The 24,821-nt window shown below is 39.8% G+C and overlaps 1 protein-coding gene across 2 annotated transcripts in view; it reads right to left on the bottom strand.

Moving 5' to 3' along the window:
- PRKAR2B (protein kinase cAMP-dependent type II regulatory subunit beta) overlaps positions 1-24,821 on the bottom strand; it is an 81,374-nt gene that overhangs the window by 46,621 nt on the left and 9,932 nt on the right. The window contains exons 2-3 of one of the 2 annotated variants that reach the window (XM_013190782.3): positions 17,435-17,485; positions 6,179-6,214 (exon numbers count right to left, since the gene is read on the bottom strand). In XM_013190782.3, the coding sequence (XP_013046236.2) occupies positions 6,179-6,214; positions 17,435-17,485 (87 nt within the window). The remainder of the gene's footprint in view (positions 1-6,178; positions 6,215-17,434; positions 17,486-24,821) is intronic. The other variant, XM_013190783.3, reaches the window with a different exon arrangement.

Below are 24,821 nucleotides of genomic sequence, written 5' to 3'. Positions count from 1 at the left end.
CTGACATTTCTAACATGCCACAGAACAGTGCGTGACGACCTCCTTTACACAATCTCAGTATGATTCAAGAAGATTGAGATTACAAATGGAAAATCTGGTTTTTTAAGTTCAAAACTTCAGATTCTTTCCTAGAGGCATATTCTATTCTTGGCTAACAGAATCAATTTGCTCTTCCTAAATGCTAGTTTATATTTAACGATTGAATTTAGTATCACCTATGTTCTCTCAAGCTTATAATTGCAGAAAGCAATTAACCATTCCTTCACTAATAAGCCTCACATGGTCTAAATTCAGTAAAATTCCTCTGTGTTCCTTAAGTAGGTTGTCACATTTTCTGTAAAAATCATTCAGCTGAAAACCAGCAGCGATATATGTAAATGCTACTGTGGGCATGACTAATCCACAGTCCGCAGATCTGCTCAGAATAATGAGGCCCCAAACTTTTATCTTGTCACTTTCTTCCCAATAGCACCTTATGCAAAGATGTACAATGAGATAAAGGATAGATTAAATTGTTCTGGCAAACCTGCTCCCAGATTTTCTCTTTTATGAGGGCTGTGCAAAACCTTCCTCCTCCTATCTGAATGTGTGCTAAAATGCAGGCTGCTATCACATGACACGCAGAGGCGTGAGTCCTGTGCGTCAGCCCGTAGCAGCTGAGAACACCCATCTCTGCAGGCACATGATGAGGATGCCGGCAACCCATGAACGACGGGCAGGAAGGGCTGCATTTTGGTCACACGACAGGGAAAAGCCACGTAACGTGACCCATGCGTGACATGGTATGCATGCATCTGGTCTGTGATGTGGTGACACCGTCCTGTTCATCGCTAGCAGCCAGTGGCTAGGAGATCCGACAGGTGACCCAGCACTAAAGACACCACCACATCATGATTATAAATGATGGTGCTATAAAGTACTCACTGCAACTAGCTGGTTTGTGAAGCACTTCACCATGTCTGTGTGTAGGTGTGTGTATGCAGTAGCGCAGTAGAAACAGCTAGCTTGAGGGGCTCAGTAATTAATCAGTGTGTTCTCATTACAATTTTTTCTTATTTCTGAAAAATTCTAAAAGAACTGAACCAGTTTCATCGGCTTCCTTTTGAGCATTTTCTACCTACTAGAAAATATTTCTGATCTGCAGAAACATTTGCTGCATTTAAATAATTGCCAGGCCTGAGCAGAAATCAACTAAAATAACTTGCTCCACAAATTCAAGTAAATTACTGGTAGACACAATTCCATGATCACAGCTTTGGGACATATCAGACAACTTAGAACTATGAGAACGTTGCATCTCCTCCTTTCTTTTCAAACCATTGTAAGGTTTTGTAAGGTTAACATTTGTAGAGTCAAATAAAATGCGTTTTGAATCTTAGAGAAACTTGTGTGCTGTAGGAGTATCTGAAAAAAAAAAAAAGAAAAAGGCCACTAAACACAGCCCTGACTTTGTTAGAAATCACCACGGTACAAAAGCAATTTGCCTTCCATACCAAAATATCTAGAATTTGAGTGCTTGCTAAATGAATTAAACACACCCTTTTAAAAAGGCATAAAAAAATGCTGCCTTCTTTCTCAGCCTTTCATCTTCGGTTAGTCAGCTGTGTGCTTACAAGTGGCAGTTCTTAGGAGTGCATGCAAAGGCGAAAAATGCTTCCCAGTTTCAACTGCCACAAATTAAAAATAAATAAATGAAAGTTTCAGAAAGTCAAAACTAGAAAGTTATTTGTTGCACAGAGATCTCTAGTGCCACGTGAGATTTTCTTCTCTCTTTCTCACCCTCCCCCCTCCCAGGCTGATGACTGACCCTGGAAGTGTAGGACATCAGCCTCAATTTATTTAGGTGCTTCTGTCTTTTCTTTGGAGAGGTCCTTGCTGACATCCATGGAGAAGGAGCCTGAAAGTTTTTACCTTCCCTGCTCCCTTCTCTTTTGGTTTTTGTTTGTTTTCTCCTCCTCCATGACAGTGTTATTTGCTTGATAACAAATTTACTCCAACTATACCTAGGGCAGTTTCTCCTGATAGGTTCAGCATTGATGACTATATTTAAGTAATTTTGGTTTAGAGCTTTGTGGAGGAGCCAGTATAAATAAATCAATAAACTACTTCTCCTTCCAGCTTGGTCGAGAGAACAATATTTAAAACATCATTTATTTCCTTTCCACGGGGCTAAAATGGTATTTTGAAGTTAGCCATTGTTCAGGGGAGAGCAATGGGGAGGTTCTCTCTGTCGCTGATGCTCCACAGATGCCCTGGAGCCTACCTACCAGTTCTTCTTAGCTTAAGCAGGCTAACTCTTGGCAGCCTTGTTTAGGTTCTCTTCAGTCTTTCAGAAGCTAAAGCAGGTACATAACTGAAGTAACTTTATAGACTTACCTATTTCTTAATTAAAACGATACTATACATTTGTATAATAAACAGCCTTAGTAAATGGCATTACTAACTATAAATTTAAACTCAGTCTGTAGCAAATCCATGCTGGTTTTGCTGCATTATTCTCAACTCCTGTCAATATTTAATGAGAAAATTTATCTGTTTATCTATTTGTCAAGATGCTGAAAAGCACAAACCCCATGCCTCTGCTAGCATACAGAACCTCATTAGCTTTCCAACCCTAAGTATCTCATGCTCAGATGGGTGGATGAAAACTAATCTAATCCGCAGAAGCAAAGTATCTGTCTGTATTCAGAAATTGCACCTCTTGGCTACATCTGCTTGTTCAGAAATTTCCACATTGTTTTTCACCTCATGAACATTCAGTTTTCTCTTCCACTTCATGCTGCCTCTACTAACTCCATGTCCCCCTTTCTTCCCATCCAAGTCCATTGATCACCTCAACATTTTTTCCTCCTGTCTCTTCAACTCAGTCCCACTAGATTTTAAACGAAAAATTAACAAACTTGCGGCTGTCTCATTGTTCATTCTAGCTACAGAATGTATCATTAATCTCCTCTCCTTGCTAAACTTATCTGTTTAAGACCATGATATCTATTATTCTTTGTTCATAATCTAAAACAATAGGGTGCATTATTAACCAGCCTGTAAGTAGCTATGTCATCAGCACTACGGTGTACATACATGTGTGTTTTATGTATAGGAGACACATTGCATAAATGCAAACACATATGCAAAACACACAGAAGAGACATGCTAAATTATGTAGCTCAAATTTTGAGAAATGAAATTCAAGAACAATTAATTGATCCTAGCTTACTTATTCCTTTATCCTCCATATACCAATGACAGTACATTAGTACACTCACAGCATGTTAACAGGAACAGCTGTTAAATAATGAATGCCTTACTATACTGTTTTCAGCAGGTGCTTCAGCAATTAATCTCCGGCTGCTTAATTTCTGGCTGTTAGGAAAAATAACCGTATCCTATGCCACCAAGTAAAATAGTAGGGATTATCCAAGGAATAGCAGAAACATCAAAATCAAGACACCCACTGTTCAGAATTATTGTTCTTGGTGAAGAAATCTGTGTCATCTGGCTTTTCTCCATGCTTATCATTGCAAGAGCTCGAAAAGCAGCTTTTAGCAGAGCAGTCTAGGAGTCTTTGCTGCAGGTATCTCTCGATGTTTGTCCTCACCTGTTGTCAGTGTGACTGCTGCCAGTAGAGGCAGCTCAACTCTTTCTCCATCCCTGGTTAAATGCTGCCACTGCTGCCACTGTTGTGGATATGGTTATTTGGGACCCACAGCGTTGGTCAGCTGGAGGTCGAATGAGTATTAACACACCGAGGACAGCTGTGTTTCTACTTTCATTTAATCAATGCACTCTCAGGCAGCACAACTCCTAGATCTGTGCAGAGGAAGGAGAGACAGCCTAGGGACAGAGGTATTATGAAGGCAGGGACCCTAAAAGTCGCTCTCAGAATCTGTCTGTGATATCGCTAGATCAGACAAAACAACGCCACGTGCTACAGCTAACTCTCCAGCTACTTGTAGTTAATTTGGAGAAATGTTCATCAGAAGCAAATCTTCAAAAACACTCCAGAATCAACAAGCTTGAACATTTCAAATTTTCAAATAGCTCCTAACCAAAAAGCCTAAAATTAAGAGACACGCATATTTGAGGAAAAACCGTACTTTTCACTGGGTCAGCCTCTCGTTTCCTAAGTATTAGAATCAACTTAGATTGAAGAATGCTATTGAGCTACAAAGCATTAAAACACGAATACTATCTGGTATCTCTATTTGCAAAGTAATCTTGACTCTCTTAATGTATCCCAACAGTCATCCAACTAAAAAAGGTAACTACCTGAAAATATGGCTATGATTGTTAAAACATTTCTGTAAAATATCTGTGTTAGCAGTATTGCTTGATAGCACGTTTTCTATTTTATCAATCAAGCTTCTTAAATATACCCTATCTCTCTGGTAGTCATTTAGTATTTAAGAAGAAAAGTAAGAGCTATCTCTTTCCATGGGCTTTCTTGTTTGAAAAATAATTATTTTGACAATTAAAGCTGCAGGAGACTTAATAAAACAGTACATATAATAGACTGCAGTATTACCTTGATGCAACTTGAAGCTGACTCACATGATTTACATCTGGACCACATAATACAATTTGACTTATTATTCTGAATAAGATAACTCTACTTTATCTCTCCACAAAAAGATCAATACACATTAAATACTAATTGCCAAAAAAAGTTATTTATGCGTTTTCTGAGTAAGTGTGCAAAAAATTCAGAATTCTCACACATTTTTAGTTTTAAAATAAATTAATAACATTTTTTTTCCCGAGCACATATTAGCTTTTCAAACAAAGTCTCCTACTGAAATGCAAAAGCTTATCACACATCTGTTACAAAGACTGAATTCATTAAAGTCAGCTATCAATCACTCACAGTAAGACCATGCTTAAAACGTGCAATTTGCATAAAGCCCTGCTCATTGTTACTGAGTGCTATTTACCAATCATTCCTTTTGTTTCATGCTACAGTACCTTATGAAATATCAATCCTTAAAATTGTTAGCATGAGTATATTTGGAATTAATTACTCTCTCTTACTGTGTGCTACATACCTGCTATGCACCAATCCTGCAAATGAAAACCTCCATTTTTCTATACAGTTCCATAGTTATCCTTAGCAACTCGGTATTTTTATATTGACAAAGAAGGACCTGTCTGACTGACACTGCAAGAAGTAATGTTAGAAGTCTGGCTAGACTTTCTGGATTGTGAAACACAAAGTTGATTACATTTACTCACAGTGACCTGCAGCTGAAAACAGAAAGGGCTTTACAGTTAGATTGTACGCTTAGCATACCGAGTTGAACAGGAACAGATCACATCTCCTGGTCTGCTGACTCGTACGAGTCTGTCATGAGTCTCATGACATTGAGTGGTGGCTTCTACGCCCCACTTTCACATTCACAGGATTTCACAAGCAAGTAAGAGTTAAGTTCCAGGCCTCACGCTTCAGGAGAATGAGCTCAAAAATATGAGACCTCATGACTATGTTGTAGGGAGACAATAAGGAAAGAGCAAGAACCTTAATTGTTAATGATACATAATTTGAAAGGACCTATTACATGTTGTAACATCCACTAGGTGAAGGTAAATGATCCTCTGAGCTGGCACTAACCAAATTAATTTGCAGAACAGACAAAACGACAAACTAGGCAGGCATACCCTTACAGCAGAACACAGTGCCACCATGGCAGTGCTGCTTTTAGGACCCAATCTGCCAGCTCTCCAGAGCAGAACAATGCACCACATAAACAAACCAGCTCAGTTTGGGAAAAAATAAATAAATAGAGATTTCTAGCATGCTTGTACATTTTCTCATGCACAGATGACCACCAAATTGCTGTTTCAGGTTGTCTAAGTAAGCAAGACAACACTACCAGATTACAATCAGTTCATGCTTTCAAAGTTCAGTCCTGTTAGGTATAAAATTATTTTGAAGGAAATTATATTGAAGAAGAAAGGAAAAGCATACAATTTTCATAAATTTCACACCAAGAAGACAGCTTCAAGCAAGCTCTATGATCGTAAGCCTTGGCTACATTTTTCAGTAAACCAGATAGTGAATTTGAGGCAAATCAAAAATTTTTGAAGAAATCTGATTAATGCCATTATATTTTACATGACAATTACAGTCAGCATTATGTTTCACTTATTATGTAGACCAATGAAACATGCAATTTTTCCAACTTACCTGATGCCCGTCTTGTGAATCGATTTATCACTGGAGCTGAAAGAAAACACGACATTTCAATTAGACTTTTTTGTAGTAATCTAATGTGGTTCACACATAACAATGTTAGACTTTATTCAAAGTGCAAAAACAACTTTGTCATTTGTGATTAACAAATAACTGTTAATCAATTTTTTATATTTATAGAAACCCATGTTAACTTCATACACACTTAAACCTTTAAGCAGGTTTGCAAGAGATATGCTAGCAAGTAACCAATAAACCTTCAAGACCATTTTCAGCCTCTTATAAGATACTGTATGCAAGCACTTATTGTTGTTCATGACTGGCTGTGAAATATTTAGTTCTCTATTTCCATTATTTATTGAGAACACACAAATTGGCATCTTGAAAACAATGATGCAGACATGGACTAAAAAGATGTAAAAAACAACTTTATTTCTACAAATATACCTATAGGCAATCTAGCAACAAAGATACTCTTACACATTAAAAAAAACACTAATTTGCACTTCTGTCTGAAGGATGAACTTCTGCACTGAGTAAATTTTAAAACTCTTTGGGTAAATCAACAATGCCAGCCCTAACCACCCACACCAGCCGCCTCCTCCCCCAACCCCTCAGAAAAAAAATAATCTGTTTTACAATGAAAATTATTGTTTTATAGTGCCATCTTGGAACATCTCCAAATACTTGCTGCAAACATTTGGAATCAGATTCCTATCTTGGTTCCAACTGGGAGAGATCACAAAATACATCTTAGAGCACACAGCTCTGAGTTTTGCCTCTTTCTTCAAAGGCTACCAGAGAGAAAACGATGAAGTTTCGTATGTTTTGCCTTCCAAATACAACCCTCGGTCTGCTTATTATTAGTATAAAACACTGGTCTTGAACTCTACTTGCATGTGATAAAGAGAGCTGGAATAAAGAGTAAAAAAAGATCTGAATGACCTAATTTCGAACATGGGCAACAGCTACATTAAAAATGTATGCTCTTACAGCGCTTATTAATATTCAACTTTAAAAAATTACTCTGAATGTTTACATGGAACTGAAAAATGAAAAATATTGAACTTCTTTATTTCATCTCTATTAATATTACATGGGAGTTATACAGCCTTTCTCAAACATCTAAGCCAAGATAAAGGAAGAAAAATGCTGAGAAAACAGGAGAGAGCAACAGCCTGAGATGCAAAGTGATTTTTTATTCCTTTGGGCAGGAGAAACCAGAGCAAAGATACAAATTCTGAGCCACAGCCGCAGATGGTTTGTGCAAGCACATACCGCAGTGACAGGTCCAAGTGGCAAGAAATACACTGGGAAACCTAACTGCAGTGGTTCAACATGCTATTCAGGAGCAAGGAAACCTCTTGTGAATAGGCTATCACAAACCCCAAACACGTATATAAGTAAACAAGGGATTAACATAACCAGCAAGGTTATTTTTAACCTCAATTTCCAATTCCCCCCATTTCTTTTTTCTTTTTTTTAAATAAAAAAAGCAAGGTATTTAGACATCTTTTATTGGAGAAAACATCAGATTTTATGCAACTACTGTTTTGCAATAGAGGGAGCCATATAATTCCTCAAACTGCAAAAAGAATACGTTTCATTTTGTCTCTAGGGTTACAGGCTAAATTCATTTCAGGACACTGGTCATGACTGCACATGAGCAGCAGTTCTCAGCAGATGTGCTTACATAAAAAAATACAGTTGGAATCCGACATATTTCCATCGAGAAAACATAAAATTGTGCTCTGCTTCCATTAAAGAGCTTTCCCCAAACTTGGGGAGAGTATTTTGGTTTGGCTGTCAGTTCCACACATCATCTGTAGATATAAAGCTTTAACTCCTCCCGACAGCCACCTCAGCACATTTTACCAACACATCAAATAATTCAACTTTTAAAAAAATAACACCTAACACTAAACTCACACACTTTGGAGACTACTCCTGTTTGAAACAAGCTACTGGGACTGTCAAAGGAACAATTCCTATTTTGGCTACTTCCAGCCACATAAACATTTAAAATCACTCTTTTCTTTGGCTGCAAGAAGCTTTACAATTTCTTTTACAATAAATTTTAGAATTTATTTACTGTTAGGAGTGAGGGGAAAAAAGAGCAAGATTTTTTTTTTTTTAAACCAGAATCTCAGGACCCTGATAAGCAACTATTTTTGAATATTCAATGTCTGAACAGCAAGCAGACAAAGCCTTTCTCCCAGACTGGGATTTCGTGAGGGTCATCCAAATGTGTTAGTGGGAGCATCAGAAGCAGCACCCACAGCTCTTTGCTGTTTACCACGCTGAACTCCTCTCTGTTTCTTGCGCAGCAAATTGCAATATACTTTTGCCGCCCAGAAAGATGGAAACATAAGCTTACCAGGAGGTCTCAGAAAATCATCAGCCTGAAGAAATTTAGCTGGTATTTTCACTACAAAGTAGACGCGTGAACAACCAGATGGTACAATGGCTGGCAGGATAAACATAATAAGGTGGGCAAAAGATAGATTAACAAGCATTTTGCTGCAGACATAAAAAATAGTCTTAAATTATCTTTCTGATGTGTCAGGAGCTGGAAGCCTTGGCTCAGAAAGCCAACTGACAAATCAATAGGAGAAATATTCCACGAGCTATCTGTGAGTGGCTTCTCAGGACTTCAGCAACCTGACTACTGGGCTTTGCAGGATGCCCTCAGGACTGCTAGCTGTCCCATGAGAATAGCAGGAAGCACTGTCAGTGGCTACCCCATCTCTGGCAGCACCCTCCTTACAACACAGCTGGTGCACAGCAGCAAAATATTCCAGTGAAGCTAAACTTGGGAAGGGAAGGGAACAGACTTGAGGCAATACCTACAAAGCCATTGAAATTAACTCTATAGTGAAAATATACTTTACCTTAAAGGTTACAGTGACATTGTTCTGGGAGCTGGTTGCTCAGAATGACTCAATAAACAACTGACTGGAAGGAAAAACCCTGCTTACAGTAACTGACGGTTACACACCCGCGTCACTGCCTTGTACAAAATGTAAAATGAACAAAAAAACATGGACAGCAAAACCTCACAGTTGCAAAATCGAGTATTTTTTTTCCAATAAAGGATAAACTGGCATGCAGATAAATTCATAACATGTCCAGAGAGACAGAGATCTTTTATTTGACCAAGAGAGAGAACTGCACCATGACTGAGGAATACATTTCTGTGCATGGAGGACCTTATTTACATGCATGATGTCACTCCAATATTGGACGTGACGCTTCATATTCTACTTTGTCTCAGCTACAATCCTTTACAAACCTTCAGTGAGGAAAATAAAAAAAAGGCAAAAAAAGTGTCAGGGATCTTTTTCCTGACAGAGTTTTGACTAAATTGTCTCAGTTATCAGTCCTTATGTGACATACCACAGCGGTTTTGCTGTTAGTGCTACATAATGAGAGAAGTGCATCATCCAAGATGTTACCTGCTGGTAACTGAAATTCACGTTTGCCAATCCTTGTCTGGATGGCTGTACAAAAATTACAGTTTTTGAAGTATTTTGGCAATACAAATCAACCACACAAACAGAAATAATTGATAAATGATCAAAAGAAGCTAAGGTGGTTTAACATATTTACTTTGAATATACACTATAAAAATTTCAGCTCACATGAAGCATGCACTAAAAATATTTCCGTCACTCAAAAACTGTCTAACCATCGTTCTTTCCCCCATTGTGTATTTTACTATTCACATTATTCTTTAAGAGCATTAAGCATTCATCACAGCAGCCCTGTGAGACAGACAATAGAAGTAGCTTAATTCTTCAAGCAGAGGAGATAGAGACGGGGCTCGACGGGGCTGTTTGCAGAGCACCAGGACGAAGCTCGGTGTCCCAGCTGGCCACCCGTCTTGCAGTTAACTCGTTCTGATAGTGCTGAGCTGTCCCTTTTTCCAGACTCCCAGTTTAAGCCCTCAAAGTCAAGTTCGCTTCAGAAGCTGTCGTGAATGTGCCACGAGTGTCACCTGGAATAAGAAGCTAAACACATCGCGGCCACCAGACACGCGACCTTCCTAAGAAGCCAGGGTTTGTCAGCCGGGGATTTAACAAGAGGCTACGCAGTGCCTGCTAGGGACGTGCTCAATCACCCTGCCAACCTGCCCTGCACGCCGTGCCTTCTGCCAACAAGGACGAACACCCAACGTGGGTTGTGCCACAGGACCCCAGCCCGTGGTGCTGAGCGCGCCCGGCTCCCTGCGGCCTGCTCCGGTGGTGGAGGCCACCGGAGCCTCCCCAGGCCGTTTTCGTGCAGTGCCAGCCAGTGCTCTTTTCCAGCAAAACAAAGCAAAAATGAGTGCTCTGAGTGATGAGGGCTGACAGGAGATTAGCGGCTAACCTTTGGTATTAGTGAAAATTAGAACGCTTTCCACCAGCCTCGCTTTCAATTAGCTCCTGTAATATCTTCATAGGGAAAAGGATAAGCTCCCTTAAAAATAAATAAATAAATAAATTCAGCCATTACATTTCTAAAGCTCTCAAATTTGGCAGGTCATAGCCCCCAAAGCCAGCTATATTTACAAAACAGGAGTATTGCTAATATATCTTAAAGGGTAGATGCAAACAGAAGTATCTGCACCGTAACTTGTCATGCTTGCCTGAGAGGCACAGATGCCCTGAGTGAGGTTATGAAACAAAAGTCATAACCCAACCATACAGTTTTTCTATCCTCTTGAAGGTACAACACTTAAAACTCACAGATGTCACTGAGGTCAGTGGGTCAAACATAGCCAAAATTTCAAGAACAGCTTGAGAACCAGCTCTCAACACATCGCACTGTTTTGTACAGTCCAACTCCAGTGATCTCATAGAATCATTAAGGTTGGGAAAGCCCTCCAAGATCACCTGGTCCAACCACCCCCCTACCACCTAGGTCACCCACTAAACCATGTCCCTAAGCACCACATCCAACCTTTCCTTGAACACCCCCAGGGACAGTGACTCCACCACCTCCCTGGACAACCCAATTTCAATGAGTTATTCCTGTTTTACTTATGTTTTGCTACATTTCCCAAAATCCCAGGCCAAGTTTCAACTGATAAGCCTTACACACATTTCAGGCTCCACCTCTTCAGTTCCAAGCTCAACCATTTGATAAGCCTTACACACATTTCAGGCTCCACCTCTTCAGTTCCAAGCTCAACCATTTCTCAGATGCCCAGCAATTTTCAGAAATACTTTGAATTATGCCTGTTGTAATCACATTCCTATATTATGCAAGTAAAGATTAGCTTGTGTTCTTCCACAAACATTTTATTAATTAGAATGAACTAATTAGAGCAAGAAAAAAAAATCAAATATGTGTAGACTGCATGCCTTTCTAAAATACATGCTTTAGTGAGACTTTGGTTTTTACAGCCCAAATGAATGAAATACAGTAACTATCACCCAGAACAATGATAGACTGGGAACCATGGAGAACAATAATGGAAATAATTTGGAGCCACTGCTATTTCTCTCCATCACTTAATTTCTAGATATTCCAGTCAGATTGATTATTTCAGAGCACTTCCAGGTTGAGATGGCCATAAGATAACATAGTGATGTTAATGCACATGCACATTAATAAGACCTCATGAAATCTCAAGGCAGGCAGGACGTGCACACCTGCCCCACCACCTTGGGTGCTCTCGCCCACTTTGTCCCTGCAACCAGACTCAGCTTGGCCAAGCCTTCCTCTTCCAGCACTACTGTAGGTTCAACACAGCTGATGCTGAGCCCCAGGTAATTCAACAGGCCTCCCAAAACAAGCTCTGATGTGGTGCTGGTGGTATGTTGAGTACTGCAAGCCCATCATGGAGGCACCTGCATTGTCCCTGCGCAGCTACGAGGTAACACAGCTCTTTTTTTCTCCAGCTCAGCATGGAGCTGGCTGTGAAAGCTGTGCTTGAGCAGCACCGCCAGCATGAATAGCAAGGGCACAGATCATCCACAGCCACAAGGGCATGCACAATCCCCAACAGACCATTTACCAGTGGATAAGTAAGAGCTGACTGCATCAGAGGTCATGGTACACGGTCATTTCTTGCATAGAATCTCCACAAGCCCATGAAAATTTTACCAGAATATGGTTTTAGGACGATGATAAAAATCAAGCTGTTAACATTAAATTGAATTACAGCAAATAGGCAATAAAACTGTATAACATAGATCTCTATATTCACTAAGAAATTTGTTAGAGTTGGAATAACTTTAGAAATGGTCTGCTTTACTCTGAAGAGCTATTCTTCCTTCTTGCTTCAGACTGTGGCTGGTACGTTCAGTGACAGTTGGAAGAAGCGACTGTGACAAAGGAGGGAGTTGTTAGGTCTTCAGAGAGGGGTTCTCATCTTTTCTCTGTGAAAGGCCATGATGTCTGTGACAGGAATGAGGAGAGGGGACGAGTCCAGGGAACACGCAAGTTTTATTCAGAAGACAAACAGTCTTTGCAGTAGGGTAGTTAGATACAGCACAGCTTTCTAAGAGTAACTTCACAGCAACAGTAATGTTTTAAGATATCTTATTATTTCCCTCACCAAGTAAGTCCATCTAAAAAGATATTTTTTTTTTTAACTAGAAACAAAATTAATCATCTGTGCCTTTACACAAAGTGAAAAGGTAAGCCCCAGCCACACAGGTGCACAGCCTAAGTAGCCTTCTGCCACAGAACCTGAAAGTCAGGGCGACAGCACTGCCACCACACTTCCTAATAACCAAACCTCAGCAGCTAAGGAGAATTGTAAGTCTGCTCCAAGACACTGATTTTCCTTTGGAAGGAAAATCCACGGCTCCTTAAAGAGTAAGATGTGCACGTGGAGGGGTCTGGCTCCACACAAAGAAGGGTGCTTTGCTGGAAGGCAATACCAGTACGTGCTCTTCAGGAGGGCATGCTCCCTAAGGAGCCAGGGCTGCTGCGTACCAAAGGAGGCAGAGTGCAGGCATATACGGGCATTCGTGTACACAGGCAGAAGGCAAGCTGTACGACACGAAGTATTAAGTGCCTGCTTTCAGGGAGTCCTGTAGGCAGAGACCAAGAAGCCAAGATGAGGTTGAAACAATGCCACAGTATTAGTATTTATGTGCTACTTGGAGAAAAACTGAGAGAATATTTTTGCTGTTGCAAGAGAAATAGATGTTGATAGTGGAAAATAGCTACATCAGAGGGGATACCCCAAGATAATTACTCGCCTTTTTTTTAATGACATCTAGATATTTGAAAACCATCTACACCACAACATAATACAGACACAATTATTCCTCTCTGAAGACAACAACACATCTGTAAAAATATACGTATACACACAAAACCTGAATATCATGTTATACCCATTTTTGTAATATGCAAGAACCTTACAAAAGGTTGTAGTCCTAAAATGCAGTTACCCATAACTGAATTTTGAAATTTTTATTAGCTCTACAGATGACTTAGCCTCTTGCCATTTTTCAGTCTGGAAAATTAATTCTATTTCATTGCACAATAGCTTCTCAAGAAATTGGGGAAAATTTTATAGTCAAAATAAGCTGAAAACTATATTGAATAATTTGCCTTATGCTACTTGTGATATATCTCTGGAGCTCGTATTTCCAGAATTAAGTGCTAGTACGATAAGATTGCCCCTGTTCAAACCCAATGCCATGCATTTCCAAGGGTTGCACAGGATTCTGTGGTCAGGATAACCTTCAAAAGAAACTGAGATGAAGCATCTAGGCATTTTTTATTATTATTATTATTACAAATAGGGAAGGGAAGGCGAACATAACATCATGGAAGAAAGTTGCTCTTCTTTCCATGCCTCAGTCCACATACACATGTCTCCCAAGCAATACACAAGTTGCTTCTTCAAACCAAAACCAAACAGCAAACTCTCCTACCTCACCTCTCCCTAGCCACTACTTAGTATCAACCCACAAATTACTTCTTCACAACCCTCAAGCCTGACTTGAGGACTCACGTCAAAAAAACTCAATAAAATTTTTGAAAATTGATTCAATGGATTATTGAGATGTCACCACACAAGAACATGAATTAAATGTGTAGATAAATACATCAGTTTTTGCACTGCTGAACATAAAAACTCATTCTGTATATCATTTAAATGGATCACTGTGGCATCAGGAATGCAGCAACATTTTGAATGGCCCCTGAACACATGTAATAAACAGAGACTCTAATATATCGTTTTAGTGTTTTTTCCATTATTCCCAGGTTATAATTAGTGTTGATTTTAAATATATTTGTTTTTAAAATGCTACTACCGAGCAGCTCACTCTCATGGCCACATTTTGACACGTACATACAGCATTTGCTACACCACGAGCTGGCTAGTTATTTAGCCTGTCATAACACAAACTTTGAGCGAGAGGCAAAGAAATCTCTCCTGCTTTATCAGTTAAGAGATTTCAGCTGTTATGAATATTTGATGCTGTACGTAATTACTAATACTGAAAATAAAAAGATGAAATGCCTGTCTGATGTGTTAGACCAACAACATGATATCGTGAAAGGGGCTGTCACAGCCCACTAATGGGGATGAAATTCTGCTTGGAAAGAACAGTTACTCTTCCCAAACAACCACCTCTTTTGAGATTTGGGCTTTTTCTTAAAAAAAGCATATTTCAGATTAATGTCCTATGCTAGGACATAAAAGTGTAAGTGCATATATTGCTGTATTGAAATCTCCTTATCTGAAATACACATCCTGTTACCCAGAGCTGCATGCAACGCACAGCACATCTTCCCTTACAAATTCATCCTCGTTATTGCTTGTGACAAGTACACTTAGTCATTACCACATTAAAACTAATCGGTCATCTAGATAGGACAGAATAAATAACTAAAGCAATATTCACAGCAATATTTTTAATCCTTAGTTATGCCAAAGGATGCAACAAGTTAATTTGCACCAGAAATTGCCCAGACTCAGGCTGAAAACTTGAGCCTGCGAGGAAGCTCTGGCTGGGCGTACTTGCTGCCCTCGATCCCACGTTACTCAGTATATATGACAAAAACTAATGATGTGTATATGAGAAAATGTATGCCCACCAGAGATGATATATTTAGAAAGAAGAAAAAAAATGTGAAATTAAACCTAAAAATACCAATGGAATAAATGTATAAGGGAGTTCAGTCTTCTTACAGAGTCTAAGACGCAGAGTGTTGCTTTAGCTTGAACACCATCCATAGACCCCTTTTTTTCTTCCACCCTCTGCTTTTGTAGAATTTACCAAACTCCCTATTTCTGCCGAATAGACTCTGCAGGATTATTTTCTTTTCTTTTATCACCATACCCCACACAACTTGTGGCAACACCCCTCCTTTGCTGCCTAAGCAATTTATCATAACCTTCAAGAAATATTCTGCCATAGCCATAACATAGTTTACAATTGCCACTAAAGCCCATCTGATACAAAATGTCAGTAATGCTTTTATCTTCTTACCATCTGTAAATGGCTTCTTTCCACTTGAAATTTCATAAGCTATTTTAAGAATATTATGGTTATTTGCTTTCTAACACTGTAGTGTAGGCGTTCAGATCCAATTTCATGTTCTTTTCTGCTTTCTAATTTTACTGCCTGAAGCATATTTACTAATGTATGCAAGTTTCCAATCAGGATGGGAGAAAAACTGGTCATCCTGCCAAAGCTCCACCAGCAATCCCCAAAACAGTTGGATAGCTCTGCTCCTTGGTAAAGCTAACAAATTGACATTTATATGTCACCAGGCTTCAGGATCAACACTGCAAGAGACAAAGAAAAACTTGCACCTCTCTTTGAATCAATGTTTTTATCGAACTGCATAGCCCAAAATTTTTACAAGTGACCCATTCTTGTTAATTCTTGAGTATCTAAGAGCATCCCTTAACTATTACACAATTGTGCTTTAGGCCTTCATTTTTACAAAAATTTGGCCCACCTTTTTTTTTTTTTTTAAATCTCTTGACAATACCTGCAAGTTATATTTATTACAAAGGAATCCAGTTGCAACCTCGTTGATGGTCGTGGGTTGAAGAAGATGTCATGGCTGTCAGGATTCTTCTCTGAGGGAGTACACCTTTGTGTGGAGTTTATAATTATCTCATCTCTTTTATATAGTTTAACGACTGTGAACATCAGTGATTTCTCTCCATACACATTTATACTACCTATGTTTAAACCAAAATCTCAAACTTTTTAAGACTCAGGCTCTCCTACTATTATTCATGTTTTTGTCACTTTGCCACTGGGTTATTACAACAAATCCTACATGGGCAAACACCATTAAAACTTTCTGAAGTTTTATACAGAGTCTCTGCCTGCTTGCTAAGACTAGTACTACCAAAGTACCTTGATGAAAAAGTATATGAATATGTATGATCTGCAACCTGCATTGCTTGCATATTCGTTTCCTAGCAAAATTTAAGATTTTGGATTTCATGCGTATTTTAAAGTTTGTTTATTTAAGAACATTACTTATTTAAAGGGAGTTTCTCTTGCATTCACGATACCCATTCACAGCTGGTCAGAATTAACATTCAATTTTATTAGTTTTCAGAGCATGAACCAAAGCACTTACCCTGTCCTCATTTCAGCACAGACTTTACGTACCCATGTGATGATATCTGCACTCCTTTACTCTTGCAAACATGCAGGACAGCATGCAAACATGAATCCAGGGAGAAGGTGGAACTCAGACTCAGCTTCATTAATAAGAGCCACCTACGTCCTTTTCAGATGGTCAAAGCCACTATCCACAGGACTACTGATGATGCACAAACTAAAGAGACCTCAGGCGTGGTTCACATTGACCACAGACGTCTTTATGAGTCAAGGAAGGGGTTAAAGAAGGTCACCAAAGTGATGGTGAATATCTAAGTGACTCTGCACACCTAACCACAAACACACTGCATGCTGGCCTGTCGACATTGCACCAGCAATTCAGGTGCTGCTGAAGACATCATGAAACCTGCAAACCAGCAGGAGGACTGCAGGCAATGGCAAAAATGAATCAACAATGAGCTCAAATAACACAAATCATCGTCCTTTCTATTGATGCATAACCATGCAGAGACATCATCCTGGTAGCAATGCCAAAAGAGCTGCAGAACTTTATGTAAGCAGAGCCCATTATCTAGTGGGTTTTCATTAGCCAGAAGTATATGGACTGAGGCTCTTACAAATAGCACTTCCCAAACTGCATTGCTGGCCATTATTTCCCCTGAACTGAGTGGGTAAATAATAGTGGAAACTAGGGATAACCACTTACAGGTGACCGGGGCAGCACTCATCCTTGTATTCTTTGGCTCATGCCAGCGAGCTGTTGAAAAAATAAAGGGCAAATGTAAGGCAGATCTCATCTCCATCACCACTGTCCTGATGCTGAAATTCTCCCCGAACAGCTATCCCCCTTCTCCCAAGCACAGGCATGCAGAACCCGCTGCAGCTCCCAGCAGCGCACGCAGCCAGGCACAGCTCGTCTTGCGTTCCCAGCCTGGCTGCAGCTGGGCCAGCATTTGTATGGCCACAACCAAACACAGACCCATGCACTGCACGTTACCGTCACGGTGCCCAGACACAAACAGCAGCAAATAACTTTGCTTAGATAAGAGTATAATGCATCTTTTTTTAGGTTCTTTTTCCACGGCCTGCGAACTGTTTTTCTCCTCCATGGGAACGATTCAGAACATCCCCAGAGTACCCCAGGATTACAGCCCAGAGCACACAGCTCAGTTGCCTAACTCGGTGTGGAGATTTTTGTGTCCTGAAGGTAAATTTATGCACAATGATACCAAACATTGTCACTTGAGGCCCTTTATAGATCCAGTCTTTGTTCTCAAGCTGCCCCTTACCCTGAGTCAGTACCTGAGCCTTGATTATGGAGCCTCCGAAACTCATTTCTCTAGAGAATGAGAGGTCAAAGAGAGCCCACAGTGTGAACAGACCTTATGGACAGGTTAATAGGATACACCTTGTCTGTCCCAAACCAACAGACTCATGCAAAAGAGGTGAGATGGGCCCAAAGGAAGCTTCAGATACCAGTTTACTTCAGCACTTTCTATGGGGACTATTCGGTAGCAGCCGAAAAATGCCTTCCAGCAGAGGGCTGTTCAAAGCACAAAAATCTCTACTGCCATTTGCTTTCTTCTTATGCGGCAGTACCAGTAAAAGCATTCTGTGAGACAACTGAAAACTTTAAATCCCATGTTTTATGGCTGCATTGCCTTGGGAACACATTTAGAAATTTCTAGTGATGACCAGAAATGGATTTGTCAGTACCGCTCCATTTTGCTCAACAGTTTGGGCAGCATTTGAAAAGTTGCATCTGCTGGAAGTAAACTTCGGCATCACAGTCACTTTCACTCCCATTTCGCTCTGCTCCTGGCTAGCAAAGCTTGAGAATGTTGTCCTGACTTCCTTCTGTAACTATCTGTGAGATTCCTGCGTGGGGCCAACTTTCCATGACTCTTGATAACAACACCCTCCAACCAGCCACGGGCCGATTAGTCATCAGGCAATGAAATAGCTCTTGGCACCACATCATGGTCTGCCACCAGAGGGCTTTTCAAAAAATAACCTACGGTGCTCCCAGTTTGGACTCGATACCAAAATTACAATTGATAACAATACCGCTGCCTGAAATACTGCTAAACCCAATTGAAACCAATGTATGTGGTCATACAGCAAAGATCCCGTCCCTCCAGACCCATCCAAAAAGTCAACACACACTTCATGTTGTCTATTTACAACTACCTACTTGGGCTGAGATTCAGATATTAACCAGGGAAATACACAGAATGAAGGCAGACCAAGAGGTGCAGCTGGCAGTCTGGAGCCTTGCTCCGGCACAAATCGTTGAAGAGTGAAATGACTCCACTTTGGGGACGTGACAGAAACTGTGTCTGGTGAAGTGCTACTTGTCCTGCCTCGTGTCCGCCCCCAGCCTCCACTGCCTTTGAAGAAATGTTTACAGTCTGCAAACACAAAAGGTCAGGACTCTGCATTGGAAAGGGAGAGACAAAAACTAAGAGATGAGTTTGCTTGACCGGTTACACGTCAGACTGGCAACCCACACTTGCGAAAACGTGCCCTATTCCCCCGGCTATGCTACCCAGGGCAGGCACTGAAAGCTCATCACTTGAATCCAAGCAGGCATGCTAAAAAGCAGGTAAGAAGCCTGACTCAGACTTAGTGATCTCAGTAATCAAGTACCCACAAAGAAGAAAGGCTAGAGTTTTTGTTTCCACTTACTGGAATAAGTACGTTTTACATTATACACTCAACAGAAAAAAAAAAAAAATCAATTTCTGCAAATTACTTGTAACTTTCTAATATTTCTTCCTTGTTTTCTCAACAACTTTTTAGAAAATACAGACTTCTTCAAAAAGCTTCTGAAGTTAAAGGATACTCAACTTTGTAAGCTTAATTAAAAGTAATGTTTATCCTATGTTCCAAGTACTCACACTGGGTTACTAGAAGTGACCATGAGGAATACTGCTGCTACTTTTTCTTTTTAAAATGATTTTGGAAGGAAAAAATAATTCATTCTATTAGTGGATTTAAAAAAACATGTTTAAAACAAAGACAACTCAAAAACCAAAAACCAAACACGGGACAAATTTATTCACTCTTTATAATCTGGGTGTAAATAGCCCTGCATTTGCTCCATGAGGTTATGCTTGGGGCGGTCTGCTCCAGCCGGGAAGCGCCGGCTGCTGGGGCAGCAGCTACCCAAGGCCAGCCCCTTCCAGCCCCTTCCCCCCTACTCCAGCCCCTTCCAACCCCACAGCAGCACATCCCTTTGGGGCAGCTGCTGGCTCGGCAAGAGTTCTGTTCATTGGGGAATGCGCCCTCCGCAACACTATGGTTTTTAACAACCTTACCGGCACTTTCCTATGATAGGATCTGGAAAATGGCAAGCTGGCCTAGATGTAATCTTACGTAAAGACAGTGATAAAATATACTGAAGCAGTTTTGATACGGCTTTTATAGGCAACCTTCGTAGTCTAAACATGTGGCTTTGGGGGGTATTTTTTAATACTTGAGTTTTTTTAAGAAGTCCTAAGTTTTCAGCTTGCCCACTTGGAAGTTGTTTTGGGGAGAGAAAAAAAAATAAAACCAGACTTTAAGAAAGGTAAAGAATGAAATAGCTCTTTATGTGAAGAAGTCTGGTATCTTTACGTCATACAGGTTTCATGTGTTTGCAACAGTTCTGCTGATTATTCAGGTATTCCTATACATTTCCAGAAAAATGATGAGCAGAAAAAGTGATGCATGAGGAAAAAAAAAAAAAAAGTTAATTCTAGCATCAGCCAGGCCCTGGCCTCCCGATATTAGTTCTTTGAAGTACTGCAGTAAAGTGGTGCTGCACCAGCCCCTCGCAACTCTCCATGAATGTATCAAGGTCCCTGAAAGAAGGGGATGGCAAATATTCCACTTTACGGAGTTACAGCATGTGCTCGGGCACACAGCGCAAGCTACTCAGAGGCACACAGCAAGTCTGTGACACACATGGAGATTTAACCCAATTTGTCTCAAAGATTTTTAATTGCTGGCTCATTCTTCTTCCTCACAGGACGATTATCAAGGGATGAAATTAGAAGAGACCAAACCTTAGCCTTCAGTCCAAATTCCTTTGTCTTGTGGATTTCATCCAGACCCACAGAATATTTAAATAAAATTCTGTTGCACATTTTTGAAGCATCTCTTAAGACTGGTAGAATATGGGAAAAGTTGCCCTCAGCTACTATATTGTGTCATATAAACACATTTTTAAATGAATGTATAACTAACTTGACAGACCATAAGAGCTTCATCAAGCTGGCCTGTAAAAATAGACATATATGCATTTTCTAAAGCATGCAGTTTCATAGGCCCTGCAGGTGTTCCTGTATCACAAACTTAAAATGCCTAGCAGTATTATACAGGAAAGGCACCTAATTTTACAGACATGCCAATAATTCTGATTAACACGTCTCTTCCATTTGTTTCACAGTTACAGAGCCAAATTATCATTTTGATATTAAGACAAGAGGTTACTTGGACGTATCATAAAATATGTAGTTGACCACTAGAAAACAGCATGGCATATATATTATTTTAAAAATCAAAACTACTGATCACCAAAACCAGTATTTTTGAACTGGAAACTATGATTAAACATGTTTCCTTTCAGTAAATTCATAAAAAGCGACAGCTTTATCTCCACCAGTGAGTTTCATCTCACAGCCTCACTGGAATTTGCATGACTTTTTACAGACTACAAAACTTCAACCTTCTTTCCACTCCCTGAAGCGCAATCAGTTATATGCATTCAATTCCTCACTGCATAAACACAGAAACCGATGTCAAACAAGCTACACTCAGAGAAGAAGAATCTATAATACGCAACTTGTGTAAGAAAACCTAGGTTAGTTTTAAACAGAAAATCTTTATTACCTCAAACGTAATCCATAACAAACACTGAGACTAAAGCTAAATTCACCCCTTCATCCAAAAAAAAAAAAAAAAGGGTAATTCTATGGCTCTATAAACTATTTTGTCCTGGAACGCAGAACACAAGTTAAACAATGTCAGTTCCTAGCCAGAAGTAAATATAAAGTAGAGTTTCCGGAATGAATGCGTAAATCTTCTTGGCTCTGCCTTTACATTTTCAAAACAGTGCTTGTGTTTATATTCTGACCTTTGTATCTCTTCCAATTTAAAGCAAAACAAAACAAAATCACAAAGAAATACTTTTACTCAGCAATAACCAGACTCATCTTACCTTCCCAGTGCAGGTTACGGTAATATGTAAGCGCTCTGAAGTGTAACAGCAATTGTGTTTCTATTCTGGATATTTAGGAAGAAAGACTGCCTTTTTGCTAAAACTGGCATGTGAAGTTTAAATTAGTTTCAGCACAAACCACTGAAACACTGGGAACAAGCAAATGTCATTTCATTTTGCAAATGACAGACCAACTGATAAAAAGGAGCAACAAATAAGGGCTACTGCATAATCTGCTGCCATTAATCAGGGTTAGTAATAACTACCTCGTTTCGAGAAAACTGCTTCCTGCTTCATTTCTTTAGCTTTTTTTTTTTTTAGTTCAAGGAAAAGTTTGTACCGTGATATCATCCATCTGCTTGTTCCCGTTATCTTCTGAACTAGCTGAACGATTTCAATTGAATTTTACAATGAGGAAAGACCCAAAGAAAAGAAGTTCTTACAAATTGGTAAATATTAACAGCTGACACCAAACCACTATTCACCACGAAGGAAAAGTCCCAAATTCAGTACCGCTCTGCCTCGTTTGGCCTGCCAGCCAGCTCAGCAGTACAAGGCAACCCCGAACGGCGGGACCGGACGGCTCTGCATCAGGCACTAAGGTGCTGTCCCTGCCTGCACGCTGTAATTTACCTTTAGTAATGTGCTTCCTGAATAAACCTAAACATTGCAAGTGTATGATGCACGCTCCATGTAATACGCCAGCTGGCTCTTTCGAGCCATGAAACACTTTCCTAGTTTCCCCCGCACAACTGAACTGAACATATCCCAGCACCATACTGGCTGGTACAGCTTTACACAGTGACTGATTTAAAGAAACAAGAGTTACATGCCACTTCAGATGTTCAGTGCTGTGTAGTCAGATTCTTTAGTCCTTCCCAAGCAACTGTGCATCACCTTCAGCAAATAAAACATCAAAGTTTCAAAAAAAATCCCGTTTAAGAGGAGTTTGCAATTAATGCTGAAGTCGAGACATGGGATTGTAATCTACCAGTTTCTCGCACAGCCACACATGATAATTCCCTCCTCAGAAGTAAAACGCATCTCAGAAGGCACAGAGGAACCCAGGCCTCACTTACTCCTGGGTCGTCTTCCCCTGTCTGGTGTCAGCTGTAACGACAGCGAGTGTCGTGTGAGAAGTGTAAAGCTCACCCTGCCTCCTTTGGGCTGAGAAGTGTGATCGTGCACATTTTTCTGATTTATCCTCCATAGCTGTCAAGGAAAACTGCAAATCAGCCTTTACCTCAAAGCAAGGAAATCTGATGTTAGCCACTGTCTGAGTTTCGGTTTAAAAAGCCGGTCAAGCAATCTTCTTCATTTCCCATGTTACAAAAAGCAAAAGAAGGAAAACACAATACTTGACACACTCGTAACAGCAACAAAATGTGACAAGCAGAAGTGTTACTGTATTTTAGTCTGTTACTGCATTTCCCTGTCTCTTCCTACAGTTTGTTTCTTTTCCCCTCTCTGCCCATCTAGTGCTCGAGAAGGTTCCTTAAACAAAAAATAAAGCTGAGATGGAGGAAGTAGGTTGCAACCCACTGCTTTATTCTTACGCTCTGTATAACTTCCCTAGAAAAACCCTTTCTGTGGTGGAAATGGATCAATGGCATCCAATTTTGGCATTAATATGGAAGTTGGCCTTTCTAGTTGCATTTACAGAAGTTCACATTACGGAACTTCCCTCTAGAGGCTGTCACACAGTACCAAAACTCCCCTAATACGCAGTCAGAGAAGACAAACTACTACTAGCTGTATGGATGGAAAACAGCCCTCTGTCTCAAAAGCTCAAACTGTTCTGATTGAGACTTCCCCAGGTCCCAGGACTTCCCAGTCACTGTAAGCACCATAAAGTCTACGAATGTGCAGAACGCAATGACTTGAACAACAGAGTTAGAGAAAGCCTGATAATTGTATTCCTTTGATTTTTAGTTTTTTGAGACTGTAACTTGAAATAATGACAGACAGGCCACGTGCATATGACAATGCATAGACAAACAGCGAACTGGGGCCCACTTAAAAGAGCAGCTCCATTTTGTAAGTGTTCTAAGAAAGCAAAACCAGAAAAGTACTTCTTTTTGGAAGGTGGATAATGGAAATGAATATGCCTACTCACACCTCACCTGCCAGCAGCAGCTACATTCCAGTAGAAGGACAAAACTGACAGGTTAGCAAGGGAGACGTGCAGATAAATACTGCAGATTTTCCCCCAAGAATTAAAGCTTGTAGTATCTGAGAATAAATAACCACCTATCTACTTTCCGAACAGTTTTTTATGCATACGTTAGCCATTAAATAATATTTCCTGTAGGTTGAAGCAACAACAGGAAGGAAGAAAGACTTATCTCTATATTTAAATTACCTCCCAAATGCTTAAATAATGTAGTGGTGAAGGCTAGATCGGTGTTTCTTATGTTTTGAGTACCTATTAAAAACCAATAGAGACAGACAGATCATCAGCTAAATGACAGCTTTTAGAGAAAGATGCCTGAGCATTACTCAAAGGTATTGAATGAAATGGCTGAAAAGAGAAAACACTACGCATTAAGAAGAGAGAAGAAAAAAAGAAGAAAGAAAAAAAAAAAAAGAATACGACAATTTTATCTCTAGTACTAGAGACACATGAAGAAGCAGGTCTGTAACGGTATCTGGATTCTAATTCCTCGATTTCAATAGAAATGAGGCAGAACAGGGAAATAAAATAAAACAAAATAAAAATCTGTCCCTCTAATTATAGGAGTCTATTATTGAAAACCTACATTTTTAAATACCTATTCATGACCAAAAAATGGTTTTACTAGAACAGTAGAAAACATGTTCAAAGCCTTAAGAAAATTAATATATGTCTATAGTACACTTTTTTTTTTTTTGACTGTAAATGTGATGAGTT

Source organism: Anser cygnoides, chromosome 1 (genome assembly GCF_040182565.1).
Source record: "Anser cygnoides isolate HZ-2024a breed goose chromosome 1, Taihu_goose_T2T_genome, whole genome shotgun sequence".
NCBI lineage: Eukaryota > Metazoa > Chordata > Aves > Anseriformes > Anatidae > Anser > Anser cygnoides.
The sequence above is the reverse complement of the archived record's forward strand: the minus strand, read 5'-3'. Positions and strand labels throughout refer to the sequence as shown.